At 36.4% G+C, this 14,797-nt stretch overlaps 1 protein-coding gene across 1 annotated transcript; it reads right to left on the reverse strand.

Moving 5' to 3' along the window:
• Positions 1-736: 736 nt before the first annotated feature.
• Positions 737-12,049, reverse strand: LOC104218915 (uncharacterized). Its single transcript, XM_009769517.2, has 18 exons — positions 11,923-12,049; positions 11,505-11,814; positions 5,677-5,886; positions 5,144-5,202; positions 4,758-4,895; positions 4,118-4,192; positions 3,927-4,010; positions 3,767-3,828; positions 3,472-3,541; positions 2,908-2,983; positions 2,677-2,807; positions 2,239-2,298; positions 2,022-2,096; positions 1,846-1,950; positions 1,677-1,772; positions 1,514-1,594; positions 1,334-1,435; positions 737-1,238 (listed from the first exon to the last, which is right to left on the reverse strand). The coding sequence occupies exons 1-18, from the start codon at positions 11,962-11,964 to the stop codon at positions 1,170-1,172; spliced, it is 1,845 nt and encodes a 614-aa protein (XP_009767819.1). The 5' UTR covers positions 11,965-12,049; the 3' UTR covers positions 737-1,169.
• Positions 12,050-14,797: the final 2,748 nt, after the last annotated feature.

Below are 14,797 nucleotides of genomic sequence, written 5' to 3' on the forward strand. Positions count from 1 at the left end.
ACTTTCTGGCGAGCTCTAATATGATCCGATAACTATCCGTTTATCATGATAAAAATTTAATTAAAATCTTGAATCCATCTCTAACTCACGCATATCCCTTTGCCATTTGACTTTGACTTGCACACTTGTATACATGTAGAGTTCTCTGATGTCTTCCCCCTTACTTTCTGGAAGTAGTTACTCGCACACCAAAAAATCTGGTGATGCTCATGCAGATATGTCATTTAGAGATCTTAGCCACATTTCGTGTTGTTCAGCTCTGTCCTGAAAACACTCTATTCCAAGTAACCTTGAATAGTTATCCACTGAGTAATCTGCCTTACAGATTTTCAAAACCCCAGCTGTCCACCTTATCCCACAAAATTCCAATTTGAGAACTTTACAAGCTCGACGTACACAAGATGCCAACTAAAATAAACAAGCAGTTTCTGGATCGTATACGAACATGCTATGCATATAGTTCGAGATTTTTTTTTAACCCTTAACGGTATGAATTTTAAATACACATCCCTTTTTTTTTTCTTTATTCATGGTTTTTCTGTGTCCCCTATTTTTCAAGGGGAAGGATAAGCATTAGAACGCAGCACATTTTATCAGAATGCTTCAGAAAAGTAGAATGACTATAAGGTAGCTCGTTTCGTCCTTTACCATCGAATAGGCTCAAAGATAGAGAACCAAAAATAGCTCAAAGAACTTAAAAATGAATCTTAAGTCCTAAAAAAACCAACCCAAAAAAAAAAAAAAACACTGAAGCTCTCAATAGGAATACCTCGCTGGATCTGTTATGCATTACAATAACCTAACAATTAATATTGAAGAATTGTCGTCTACATGCCGAAGAATTGTCGTATACATGCCACTTAACATTATCAAATGAGAAGACTAAAAGAAGAGTTCTTCGACAATATCAGCACATAGCTCAATACCAAAATTCCCACCCTTACCCACTCAAAATTTCAGACACAAAAGGGAACTCAGGGTAGACTCGAGATCCACACAAGTGGAAATAATATCATGGTGGGCTGTGATTCTATTCCCTAAAAAGAAAACAGCAAAAAAAAAAAAAAAAAAAAAAGAAGACGGCAAAATCCTCCATCTATGCACCCATGCCCCAACCACAAGAATAGAAAGTAGGAGAAAAATATATTTGATCAAAGGAGTGTAGTATTTTAGAACATAACAGCAAGCTCCTTCTCAGTCATCTCAAACACATGGTCTCTTGCATCAGTGAGAGCTGTCTGAAATTTGGAAATCCATCCAGATGTTGTGAGGATCTAAATATTGTGTAAAACAGCTGAAGATGAGAATAAGATAGGGTGTCATTTGAAGATACCTGCCCTAGTTTGGTGAGGAAGTTGCTGGTAAGATTTATGGATGTGAGTCTTACATCTTCGTTTGCCTTCAGTGCTTGAGCGATGGAGAAAGCTCCTTCATCCTGTGCACAAGAGAGACTAAGTTTGCAAGAAGCTAAGTTTATCGAGACAGGAGGTTGTGCTTAAAAGGAGTTACATACTCTAATTTCATTGAACCCTAAATTGAGTGTTGTCAAGGCTTCATTGACCACCTTTAAGCTCCGAGCAAGGCAGATTGCACCCTGAAAAGGAGATAGTTATTGTACTTTGAGGGAAATTGAAGATTGTCACAGGATGAATGAACTATAAACTACGAATTAAAACCTCGTCTCTAAGTCCATTGGCTCGCAAGTCTAGATTAGAGATGGTACTATTGTACTTCAACATATCAGCAATAGCCTCTGCACCTTTGGCTCCAATCTGCAATAAAATTAGGTAAGCATGCTAAAAGAGTTGAATAAATAGAGCTTATATGAAACAATCCATCGATTACCTGACACCAACCAAGCATGAGATCTTTCACATTTCCATGAAACTTGAGGACTTCTGCTAATGCCTTTGCCCCCTCTGGTCCAATGGGGTTGTAACCAAGCTCTAACTGTGTGTAAGAAATTTTAAGTATCTCTTTTTCGAGACATCAGCAAAAGGAAACATTTTGATGAAACTCACTGAGGTAATCACAGAATTATCTTTCAGAACTTCTGCTAAGGCACTGATACCCTTAGCATGTATGTCATTGCCCCCCTGTAAAATTTTCATAGAACTTCAGTCATCGAAGGGTATGCAAATACCAGTATGAAAATAATTCTTGACTAAGAAACAACAACCTCCTCCCTGAACAAACGAGAAATATTAAATAAATAGAAAAGAAGAAACAACAGCTTACTAGATCTATGTTAGTTATTGAGCGGTTCTCCTTCAAAGCTTCTGCAATTTTTTCAGCTCCCTGACGGATATCAATTGGGGAGGAAAGAAAAGTCAATGCATATCGAGAGATTGAAGTCCGGACCCGCTCACCAAAAAAAAAAAAAAAGGACCTCAGTTCATTCAACATCTTCCAGTTACCACCATGGACCAAGGAAACCTTCTAATATTTGTTTTTGGCCATCCCAACGTGATAAAACCCAGACGGAAATTATCTTCTTTAATGTATGGAACCATTAAGTTTTTTTTCGACCATGCGGTCTAACCCTATGCTCTGCTTTCAATAATGAACAACTCTCACATTCAGCTCCAACCAAGTCATACTCTTCATTTTTTCTCTGTCAATCAATCATTAACCTTCCCCAAAAGAACATGTGAAAGTTCTAAGTGATTCAATTACCTCATCTTTGATGTCATTCATATAGAGGTTCAACCATAGTAAGCTTTTGCTTTTTTTGGCATATTCTGCTACATGAAATGCACCTCTAGCAGTAATTGAGTTGTTGGCCATGTCAAGTAAGACAAGTTTCCCTGCAGACATGTAACGGTGACGCATGTAACTCCACGAATATGCACAAAACACAACAGGAATATGGTAAAGAAAATGGTTAATGATACATCATAAGCAAACCTTTACGCGAAGATAGGCCAGAAATTAATGCCCGTACTCCTTCATCACCAATAGAGTTCCCTTGCAAATAAAGTTCCTGCACATACAGAAACATTTCAAGCATAGTTGAAGAAATGAGGGGTTTTTAGGATATATAGTACTCCAACAGGTAAACAGAGAAAGTTTCTTTAATAACATTAAGCGCATTAGCATGCTATCCTAGTGTCAGCAGTCACAGAGAAAATTAAAAATGGTCGCAATCGAAGATTTTAAAAATAGCTCTTTATGCGATCAAATTGAAACATGAGAGCAACAACAACAACAACAACAAAAAATCCAGTGATTTCCCACAAGTGGGGTCTGGAGAGGCTAAGATGTACACAACCTTACCCCTACCCTAGAAGGGCATGAGAACAGAAAGTAAGATTCACAAAATACCAACAAATTGTCCCAAGGACACAGAAGCAAGATATCAAGTTTACGAGAAGCTCAATAATTTGCCAGGTCAAAATTTGAAGAAAAAAAAAAGAAACTGAATAGGGTAAGAAGGTGGGTGTGGGAGGGAGGAATTGATCAGAAACGTACCCTCAAAGATTTATTGCCCTCCAGTCCTTTAGCCAATGCTGCAGCACCTAAAGCACCACCATAGTTGCCACTGAAAAGTAAATTGAAGCACATAATTGAAGGATATAAGGGAAATCAAAGTTTTTTTTCCCATTTAAAAAAAATAAAATAAAAGTTCACATGCCTTCACAATTCAAATCCCTCACCCCCAACCCCCATAACCACCAAAAAAAAAACAAATAGGAAACTGCTAAAATTGGACATACGACAAATGGACAAGCAAAGACAAAAGCATAGTGGAAGAAATTTTGCTCACTTGAGATGCAACGATTGTAAACTTTTATTCTCAAGAAGTGATCCAGCAAGACCTGAAAATCCCTATCTCCATATTCAAATCAAACAGGTTTTCCTTCAGAAATTGAGATAGTAAAAAATTTGAACAATACAAATTACAAGTTCTCCTTAAAGAAACATACAGAATAGTCAATCTGATTATTATTTAGTTCAACTACACGCAAAGTTGAATTTGTTTTCAGCATTTCACCAATCGCTTTAGCTCCCTGCAAAATTCAGATAAACCATTGCCAAAAACATTTTTAGGGATAATTGATCTTAAAGCAGAAAATATATAGCAACAGGGCTTTAAATACTAAAAGCATATGCTAACCTCATCTCCTAGGCCGGTGCTGTTTAGCTGGAGCTTTTGAATACCAGAGTTATTTGCCAGTATAGCACATAGACACTGTGAATGTAAATTTTTATTAATGAACTTCAGAATATTACAATTGAAAGCTCAGGAATGACAAACTAGAATAGAAAGAATTGTGAGGTTAACTGATATTTCTCTAACAAGTTGTTTGCATAAAGTAATAGTAAGAGAAACGAAAACTGCTCCAGGTAACCATTTAGCAGCTTCTAAGCATGATGTTTCTGGACTTGAGAGAAACAAATCAGCTAAAGGCCTCAGTTTGATGTTTTTCCTTAAGACCAACAAACTCAGGGGATATGCAAAAAACTCTCACTCAGACTAACACGAAATATGGTAACATATGCAAACCATAAACACCAAATATTCATGTTGATCCTAAAGTGCCTAGAGACACATAAGAAGTAGAATAGAAAATATGGGTGCAAATATGCATGTTAAATTGGAATGATAGTCAAGGACAACAACAACAACCCAGTGAGATCCCACAGGTGGAATGACAGTCAAGGAAGCGTACAGAAAAAGTTAGGATCAGCTTAGTAGCCATCTGTCTTGCAAGAATTTAATGCTTTAAATTCCACCTATACTATTTGTGCATTACCTTGGCTCCTTCATCTCCAATAGCATTTCCAGATAGGTTAAGAGTCTTTAGTACATTATTTGATTGCAAGATGCCATCAAAGGCCTTCAATCCTTCAGCAGTTATTCCATTAGCAGCAAAATTCACTTCCTCTGCTGTCTGGAAATAACACGCAAAGAAAGGAAGCGTACATTGGTAAGGAAACAAGCTTGTTCAAAAAATTATTCAATGAATAATAATAAGGTTTTCGTTGTTACTTGTCTACATTACAATCATCATGGCTTCATCCTCTTAGATTAGCAAGACAGACCATGGTGAAACGTCTTGTACTAATAATGTCAAACTCTATACCGATAAAGGATGGAGGAAGAGGGGGTAAAAAGAGAGAGAGGCAAAAAATACATTACCTTATTATACGCTAAACTCTCTGCTAGGAAAATTAGCCCGTCATTTCCAAAGTTTCGACCTGCCAAACACAAAAATGTTCAACCAAGCACCTTGCGACTTGAAAATTATAATTCCATAATCAGTAAGTAAACCATGCCTAGTCACAAAACAAGGAAAATGCAGCAAAGATTTGAACATGGTGTCTTGAGCTTGGGGGCTTGGGGTTGGGTGTGTGTGTTGGGGGGACGGGGGAGCTTAAACTTGCAACAAGTCAGTAAGCAAAACATGCTTTATCACAAAACAAGGAAAAAAACAGCATCTTCGGTATTTGTTTGTTTTCTTTCTGTGGTTGAGGTGGGTGCTTAAAAATTAACACGTTTAGGCAAATCTTTTGCAGACATCATCACTTTCCTGAAAACCATAAATAATTAAAGTTCCTGATCTAAGCTTTCCAAAAAAAAGAGTAGATATCTTTTACGCCAGCACTTAGCATAGTTTGAACACCAATTTTAATATGTGAAGCAGCTGAGCCAGCAACTGAGTGCAATTTTACCTGACATGTCAACAATGCTGAAAGATCTAAGCTCTTTAGCAAACTCATTAAGCCTTAGCTTGGATTCTCTTTCAATCTTTTCACCGAAACCAGGCAACAAGTTTGTCCCAGGGGCGATGAACCACTTTACTCCTTCAGTAGATTTGCTTTCTTCTGCTGAAGTCTTGGCTGGTTTGGGTTGAAGAATTTTCTCCACCAGTTTCCACAAAACTGTCAACTGAACACATAGATTAGCACAACATAGAGAATCCTCCTTTTATTTAAGATTCCTATTTCTGGTCACATTTATAGGTAGAAATATTCTTCAGTCAAACTGCCATGTACATACAAGACTCAACCTCCAGGAAAAAATCACATGCTAAAGTAGAAAGGATACTACTTGTAACAAGTACAAAGAGAAGGGAGCAGCAATAGAAGATGGCAAGGGCCTATAGTCACGGGTGGAAGCAGTGAAACAATGTGGTAATACTAAGAACTTTATTCTTTCTGAAGATGCAGAGTTAAGCAGCTTCATCAATTCTTTTTTGAAGAAAGAGCTCTGGGGAATTTAAACCTCTTTCTTGATAAAGTTGAGAATGTAAAAACTCTAAAAGCTAGAATTAATTAGAAGGGTCAAATACAAATGCGACAACTTAAACTTGCCTGGATATTTCATTTAGACACCTAAACTCAAGCTAGTACCTATTGAACGCTTAAACTCATCCAGAAGTATATCTATTAAACACAATTTTGACAGCTTACAAACAAAACAAAGCACGTGTATTAAATGTGCCAGACACGGAAAATGGCACCAATAAGAAATATACATGTCGAAAATAAATATGACTTGTCAAGCGAAGTCCAGTCCTGAAACCCCCCCCCCTGCGACACAGCTCTACCTCCCCTCCTAATCTTCTTCCAACACTTTCATCAATCAATTTTATGAACAAAGTCCAGTCCTATGACTATCCCCCGATTCCTCTTAGTCTCAAAGAGTTGCATGGAAAATGGCACCAATAAGAAATATACATATCGAAAATAAATATGACTTGTCAATCGAAGTCCAGTCCTAACAATCCAATCCCCCCCCCCGCCCCCCGCCCCTGCGGCACAGCTCTACCTCCCCTCCTAATCTTCTTCCACCACTTTCATCAATTTTATGAACAAAGTCCAATCCTATCCCCCGATTCCTCTTTGTCTCAAAGAGTTGCACAGAAGCTCATCTAGCTAGATGTTTGCTGGAAAAGCAGTTGTGTTTTTTGACGGAATTGACCAGTGGGGTGTTGATGATTTTGACCAATATGGCAGAAAGCGGCGAGGAGCTGGTGGCGATAGTCATTTGTTGCCACCTTTTTGCTTAAATTAATTTACAGTTAATACATCGAACCACATGAAAAATTGGATTCTTACGAAGCAGAAATTGGGATAGAACTGATAAAAAGAAGAATTTGATGCTGGGTACTGGGCCATTAATGGTGATAAGACAAGCTTGTGAGTTTTATTATTCAGGGACTCAAGCTTAATTGTAAGGCACTTAGAGAAGAATGGTAGGAGGTGAGAGAGACTAATTCGAATTCCGCAACATTGCAATTAGGAAGGTACTGGCTAGGTGAAACAGATGAGAAAGTAGTTTTGCAAGGAAGCCATGGAACTCGCCACCGACAAGAAAATTTCCGGCAAGGTGGGTCAACAGCTTCTAAGAAAAGAGAAGCAAAAGGGAAAAGAGAAAAAGAAAAAAGTTTAATAAAACATTCTGCCACGTCAGCAAAATGTGTTTAATAAAACATTTTTGAACGAGTTTAGGGGTTCAATATGTATTAACTCGAGTTTAAGTGTCTAAATAAAATATTGAGGCAAGTTTAAGGGGTTGCATATGTATTTGGCCTAATTAGAAGCAATGAAATCAGTGTTTGATGAACTGTTTATAAGAATTTGACAGTGTAAAAAAAAAGAGAAATAAACTCTTTTTGAAATCAAAGGTTAATCGCATATAAAAGAGCTCCTTATCTAAATGTGTTTGAAGTATATTAAGTAGGAAGTTTAAACCATAAAAAACATTAAGAAGGAAGTTTACCAACTTTAGGATTCTAAGTAACATAAAATAATGATTAAGAAAATCTTAGACAACATTATTATTGATTCACTTGACTTTCAAGAATAACATAATCACTATAAAAATCTAACAATATTTTTAACGATTCTCTCAACTTGAACACACCTCTTCAAATTGAAAATGGTGAAATAACTTGATATTTCTCATCTTTTATTAAAAAAAGAAAAGAAAAAGAAATACTAAAAATTCACTAGAGGATATAGTTGCAGAATGTCCTGTCAGTAGAAAACGTCACCAAAAAGCACAGGCAGGGGTGGAATTTATTTATCCTGAAAAGTTACTGGTAATTGCATAGCAAAAGAAAGTGCTTCTTACAGCACGCGAGACAAGGAATTACTGTCTAAGGAAAAGAAATAAGGTCAGGTAAATCTCTAGGACATCAGTGGTGCAACTCGAGCACTAAATAGTAACCTAGAAAGTACTAGAAAAGTTGTGGTGCCATCTGAAAGACACGACAACACCAGAACAGCTACCAAAAAGAAAGTGACACCAGAGGGATAATAAAAAGAAGCATGATTAGTTAAAAAAAATAGATCGGTCGGGCTGAACGTATACTGCGACATGTTGATAGGTAGAAATTATTTAAGCCCTTACTAAGATATGTAACACTTGAAAAGGGAAAAAGAAGAAATCTTTGGTAAAAATAATTCTTAACAAAACACAACATGGCTTCTTATATAGGATGTTTAACCTACATTACATCAGATTTTCTAGCTTTTGGAATTCTTAAAATATTACGACATTATCATTAAGAATATTTTTCACAATTACTAATGATTCTGGTAAGAATTCCACATTATTGAGGGTACGGGCTATAGATGAAGTGATTATATGGTTATTATATTAGAGCAGGCAAAGGTACTGAGCTAGAAGGGGAGCCTTGGCATAACTGGTAAAGTTGTTGCCATGTGACCAGGAGGTCACGAGTTCGAGCTGTGGAACCAGCCTCTTGCAGAAATGCAGGGTAAGGCTGCGTACAATAGACCCTTGTGGTCCGGCCCTTCCTCGGATCCCGCACATATCGAGAGCTTAGTGCATCAGGCTGCCTTTTTTGCCTTTTTTTGGCAAAGGTCCTGAGTTCAAGTTTCATCACCACTTGTATCAAAATGAATTTTTATGTACTTGGTTCGTGAAAAAGAGCCAGTCCCGCACGTGAGGGGACATGTTGCAGATATATAAAAATAAATAAATATGCTCTCTCTAACAGCTGTAACAAAATTTAACAATTCTATTAACTTCTAGCAATTACATAATTAATAAGAATACTCCTCTTTCTGATTCTCTTGACTTTCAGGAGACAGTCAAATGAAGACTGCATAAAATGTGCGACAAGTCATCACACAATACATGTCCGTCAAGAATAGAACTATAGTTGACAACTAAAAGATGACAACATAAGCAAGCCTCATTACAAGAAAGGATTTAGTTCAAAGAATGAATTAGTGAAGCTGTTGCATCATCTATTCCTCAAAGCCGTAAGAGAAATCGCTGACTTAGAGGGGATATACATTTTCCAATGGCTAACCTATTTAGATAATTAAGAAATAGAATCAATTAAATGATTGCAACAGATTGCCAACTAAATAGTAGGTGGGTCAAAATGTCAAAGTACACGATCCATTCATGGGAATAAACGCACCGAAACATTTAAAATGAAACAAAGTGCTGAAAAATGAAAACGTCAATTCTGTTTCGCTGTAACGAGCTAACTGGAACCTTTTTTTTTATCAAGTAAGGTCTATTTCATTAAAAATGCACCCAGTAGATGCTGCCAATTACAAGTAAAAGGAAAGAAAAAAGAAGAAATAGCTCCTGAAACAGTGATCACCCTATATGCCTTCTAAGGAGCTAATAAAGACAAAAAGCTGATCAAAAACATCTACGGTATGATGTTTACCAGCAAAAAGTATTTGTAAGACATCTACACTTCAAAGCATGAATAGGAGAAGAGTTTCCTTCAAAGCATCTGCTATTCCTTTCTAGCCATAGACACCAAAAATAGAAGCTGGGACACCAAAAACGAGCTAACTGGAATTAATGAAGGTAAGTTCGAGTTTGAACAAGTGTGCTGCACTTCTAAGTTCTAAATGTGAGCCAATGCTAAGAACAATTACAAGCTCTTGTCTGATTACTCATTTTTTAATCATAAACAACTTAATAAAAAGAGGGTGATTTAACGCAGGATGTTCTGCTTTAAAGACTTTAGTTCAGCTTCATAGTTGAACTACTGAGTCTGGGCCATAGTGCCAAACACTCAGATAACTTGCAACTTCATTATTAAGTTGAAACTTTTCTCACAAGACCTCATGAACCCTTCCTTTCTTTTTGGGTACCGCATGAAGCCTGACCTATTCAAGCATCATTGATTGTTTTTTCTTTTGGGAGAATGGTAAGGATTCTATTGGGATAATGATGGTGTTCGGGCTAACTTGCGCACACATCGACTATTCAACTGGGTACCTATTATCTTCCACCAGCACATATACTGAGTAACTCTATCCACTTAGGCAGATTGGAAGAAACCACTTAGTATTTGTTGTCTTTGCTGAGATTTAAACCTTAGTCTCAAAAGTTTGCACCCATTTCCTTGACCACTAAGCCACATCCTTGGGTGTAAGAATGGTAAAGATATTATAAACATAAGTAGCATAAAGCTAGTGCCAATTCCAGCATCTGCCTAAATTGGAATACCATTTACATCTTCCCTCTACCCTAAATATTAAAACCTTGCCTAGACCACTAATTTGGCACGGCGAAGAGGAAAAATGCAAGAACAACAACGAGCAAATTTTATTTAGTTTGCAAAAGTTATAAGGTGCACTATATTGAGTTTAAACTGATGCAAAAAGATGGAACTGTAATCTCAAGAAATTAAACAGAACATAAAAAGGCAATAATAAATAACTACACAATGGAAAACATAGACTTGAACTTATTATTTTGTAATCCTGCTTCAAAAATCCAATAGCTATCTTCCTTTGAAATTTTTTCCAATACTTCTCAATTCTCATTACGGCATCCACCACACCGACCGTATTCACCACAAAGTTGTAAGGTGTAAAAGTTTGATTGAAAGGAAAAAAGCAATGAGAGAGAGACCCTATTAAAAAATTAAGTTAGAAGATATTCATACTCTCAGAAACAATAGATACTTCTCGTCTTAATGAACTATATTTAAACTTCTCTAAATTGTGATTCTTGGTATACTACTAGTATTAACTAAAAATAAGAGTAGACAAAAAATGCAAACTACTCGAGTAAAGAGTTTAAGTTCATCGCATTGATGGCTTAAAAGATATTTGCACAATCAGGTCACTTATTAGATTATCCACCCAAATCTCTATGCTAAATATAAGTAACCTACAATTACAGGTTAAACTCCACTGATAGTTGGCAGAGAAGATATTTGCTTAATCTTTTTGTTTGAGGGAACCATTTTGATGTAGATAATCCTATTTTATTTCTTGATTTTCTAAGCTCCATGAGTAGTTAGGTGGATATGGTTGTACGTTTTGCAGGGAGATTTATCTCTTTTGTTATCAGTTTCTGCATCCTCTGGATGCATCTAGTCATGAAATATTACCATACCTGATCAAAAATCTACACTGAGTGTAAAAACTCCTTACAATAATGAATCTTCTATATCCATTCCGCTTCACTCCAGTAGTCTTCGTAAAAGATTAGCAAACAACAAATTCAGTACCAAAAAGATAAAAAGAAGGCAAAATGTGAATACCAAAAGAGATGACCACAAAAGCACCGGCGGGCACAGCAAAAGAAGCAATTTGATCAACAGGTAATGTTGGCGGTTGAGCTTGTGATTCCTTGTAAACTCTCCTAGAACTCGACGAACGTCTCGAACCAGTACTACTAGACGAGGAAGCTCGAACAATTACGCGTTTCAATTGCAAGCATTTACTTCTACTACAACTACTACTGAAATACAGTGACCGCGAAATAGGAAGCAAAACGTAGCTGCTGTACGAGCTGTTCAATGCTTGGTCCCTTCCAAACCCTAGTTTTCTCCGATGAAATTCAAAATTCACCTAAAATTTACCACAAAAAAGAGAGGAGAAATTAGATTTTAATTTTTGTTTGAGAATTTAGTTTATTTATAGTAAATGGATGAGGTAAAAGGTGGAGAATGGGTTTACCGTTGAGTGAGAGCATAGAGAGAGTGTAGAAGCTGAGCCCATGGAGTTAGTGCGACTCAGTGAGAGAGAGAGAGTCGCAGAAGAGATAAAGCGCGGCGTTGCAATGATGATGATCTGAGAGAATTTTGGGCCAAGACGACAAGTAATGGTGTTCTTGAATTTGTTGGGCTTGATTCCAGACTATTTGCTGGGCCTCTCTTGTGGAAACATACACTATGAGCCCAGAAATCCATTGGACTTCAGATTGGGAGGCATATTGGACTTGATGAAGTGAACGGGCACATTTGCATTTATACCCGCTTTTTGTGTCACGTTTTAACTTGTGCCCGTTTTGCAAAAAATATTACAAGCGTACTTGCTTTTTCGCATAACTTCAGCATACGGGGTGAAGTAGCAAAGGCAATCACACAAAACTTCCGCATTCTAGTAGTCGGGCTTGAAGTTCAGCTCTAGAGTTGAAGTTTTTGTTTGTAACTGACGAAGTTTTTATTTTTGTAACTGGCAAACTTCAGCACTAGAGCTGAAGTTTTTGTTCTCACGTTAGAATTGTTGTAGCTTGCATAGAATTGTTGTGTTGATGCCCCCACCAGTTCTGAAAGAGAGTTTTAATCTATTTTGATGTCCATAGTATGGGAAAAGTATTTCCAGATTCTATTGGCAGTCTCACTTTCAATGAATATGTTTCTAGTTGAGGAGACCTACAACAAGGGCATTTGGAGATAATATTTCGACTAAATTTAGCTAAGGTATCATCCAAAGGGAGCTTCTTTCTCCAACTAAGGAATGAAGCTTAATTTAATAGAACTCCTTTGTGCAGAAATCCTAAAAAAGATGTCATTTTTGCTTCTTTTTCTAACAGAGGAACATGTGAACTTCCCATCAGAAGTTAGGTCGCACTGGCTGCCTAATACAATATTGAGCAAGATGGGGGCAGATATAACTTTGAGGAGGAGAAGGAGGAGGAGAAAGGGGTTGAAGTTGTTTAAAAATTGGGTACAAGTTAAAAGTTTTAAAAAAAATGGGTATAGGTTAAATGGGGGCAACCAAATAGGGCGTCCCGTGAAATTTTTACGACGTGAATGCAACCCCTTAGTAGACTACTAGACTTGATATAAGATAAATTTCAATGCATGACGAATTAACCCAAATAGCCGCGCGCCCAATCTCTTAAACTAAAAATAGCCGGTGATAATATAATATATGCATAATTTATGTGCTATATATGTATAATTGTGTATACTCAATATATAATATATGTATATGTCTAGAAAAAGTAAACAGAAAATAGAGACAGTTATAATACAAATAAAATCTTCCGAAATTTGAACAATTATCACCTATTACTATTCTCTAATAATACACATTTATACTTTGGAGTGCTTATTTAAATCCACGTTCTTAGGCATATTAGTTGGGCAGGGATACCATATATATCCCACGACCTAACCACGTTAGGTATTTTGTACATATACATTTATTAATTTTAGTAACACATAGCATCATCAGCAATCAAAATTGAGCATCATCAGCAATCAAAATTGGTTCAAGTAAGAGTTGTCATGAGCAAGGTTGTTACCATATATAAAATATAAAAATCAAGCCGAAAACAATAGTTTAACCAATTTATATTATATTTTGGAACCTACTAGGGAAAAATCGATGGGTCATTTCTCTACATTATATTCCTATATAAGCATGGAGCTTTGTTGGAATATGAGTAGAACTTTCAAAAGGAAATTAATCATCAACTTTTGTGTAAGTACTTAAGGTTGCAACATAAAGGAGAGCTTAAGCATGGGTTTTAGGGGTTCAGTTGCTATTGTAATTGCTTTTTTGGCCATGGTATTGGCTGTTGCTAATGCACAATATGGAGGAGGCAACTATGCTGATTCTTCTCCCTCGAAAAATATTGGCTCTACCAATTCTTCTCCAGCACTGCTGTTAGGATTTGTTGCTTTCATCATTTCTTTCTTTGTCATCAGGAAAAGTATTTGATTCGAGTCTCTCAGTTGCAACTGATTTGAAGAGGTGTCATTTGATGTAATTTTAATCTTTTTTTTCGCTTTTCTTTTTCTCATTGGTGTGTATAATATCCTTGTATGTTATTTTCCCCCTTCAGATTTTTCTCTTTCGATTGCTTTGTGTTTTGGGGGTTGTGTTTTAATCAGCCTACGTTATTTTATTTACTTTACTGGTTAATTAATTTACCTCCTTTTTAATACTAGCTAGGCTGTGAATTTGATGATGTGTTATTGTCATGTTATTCGTTAATTTTCAGCAAATAAACCCGGGGGTGCGGGGAATTAATATTTTGTTGGCTTTTTCTATATGCTAAGGAGAATTATTTCTTGAAAGGATGTTATTTTTTCAAATATATATGGCAACATTGCATCTGACGTTAAAAATGTGGTCTAAAGCTTAAAAAAAACCTCAGTGAAACACATAATAAAGCGTGTATTAAATGGTTGGGCAGACGTAGTTGTCGCAAATTGGTTAAAAGAAAATAGTTATTCACTCATATTATCCATTAAAAAATGGGTTGGATAATAAACTTTTTTAAAAACGGATCAAATATGGATAAGAACCATATTATTAACTTAGAAAATGGATGGCCAATGGATAAGTAATAAGTTTAACTTTTACATTTGTAAAGCCTAAAATTTGAGATTCCTCAAGTTTGGGAGACTAGGAATTTTCCCAAAAGTGATCATATTCAAGAAGCCATGGATAATATGGATATCCATATTATACGCAGGTTAACCTGTTTTTATCCGTATTAAATATGGGTCGGGTGGAGTAATTTATCTGTTTTTGCATTATTTGTTTTCGACCCGTCCATTTGCTACCCCTAGGCAAACGTATCATATATATGTGA

Source organism: Nicotiana sylvestris, chromosome 10 (assembly GCF_000393655.2).
Source record: "Nicotiana sylvestris chromosome 10, ASM39365v2, whole genome shotgun sequence".
Taxonomy (NCBI): domain Eukaryota; kingdom Viridiplantae; phylum Streptophyta; class Magnoliopsida; order Solanales; family Solanaceae; genus Nicotiana; species Nicotiana sylvestris.

Excerpts from the sequence above, each read along its gene's own strand:
- LOC104218915 (XM_009769517.2), bottom strand. The coding sequence starts at position 11,964 with ATGGGCTCAGCTTCTACACTCTCTCTATGCTCTCACTCAACG. Across the intron at positions 11,815-11,922 it reads CTCTATGCTCTCACTCAACG|GTGAATTTTGAATTTCATCG; the intron begins GTAAACCCATTC and ends GGTAAATTTTAG. Across the intron at positions 3,542-3,766 it reads TTACAATCGTTGCATCTCAA|TGGCAACTATGGTGGTGCTT; the intron begins GTGAGCAAAATT and ends TTTACTTTTCAG.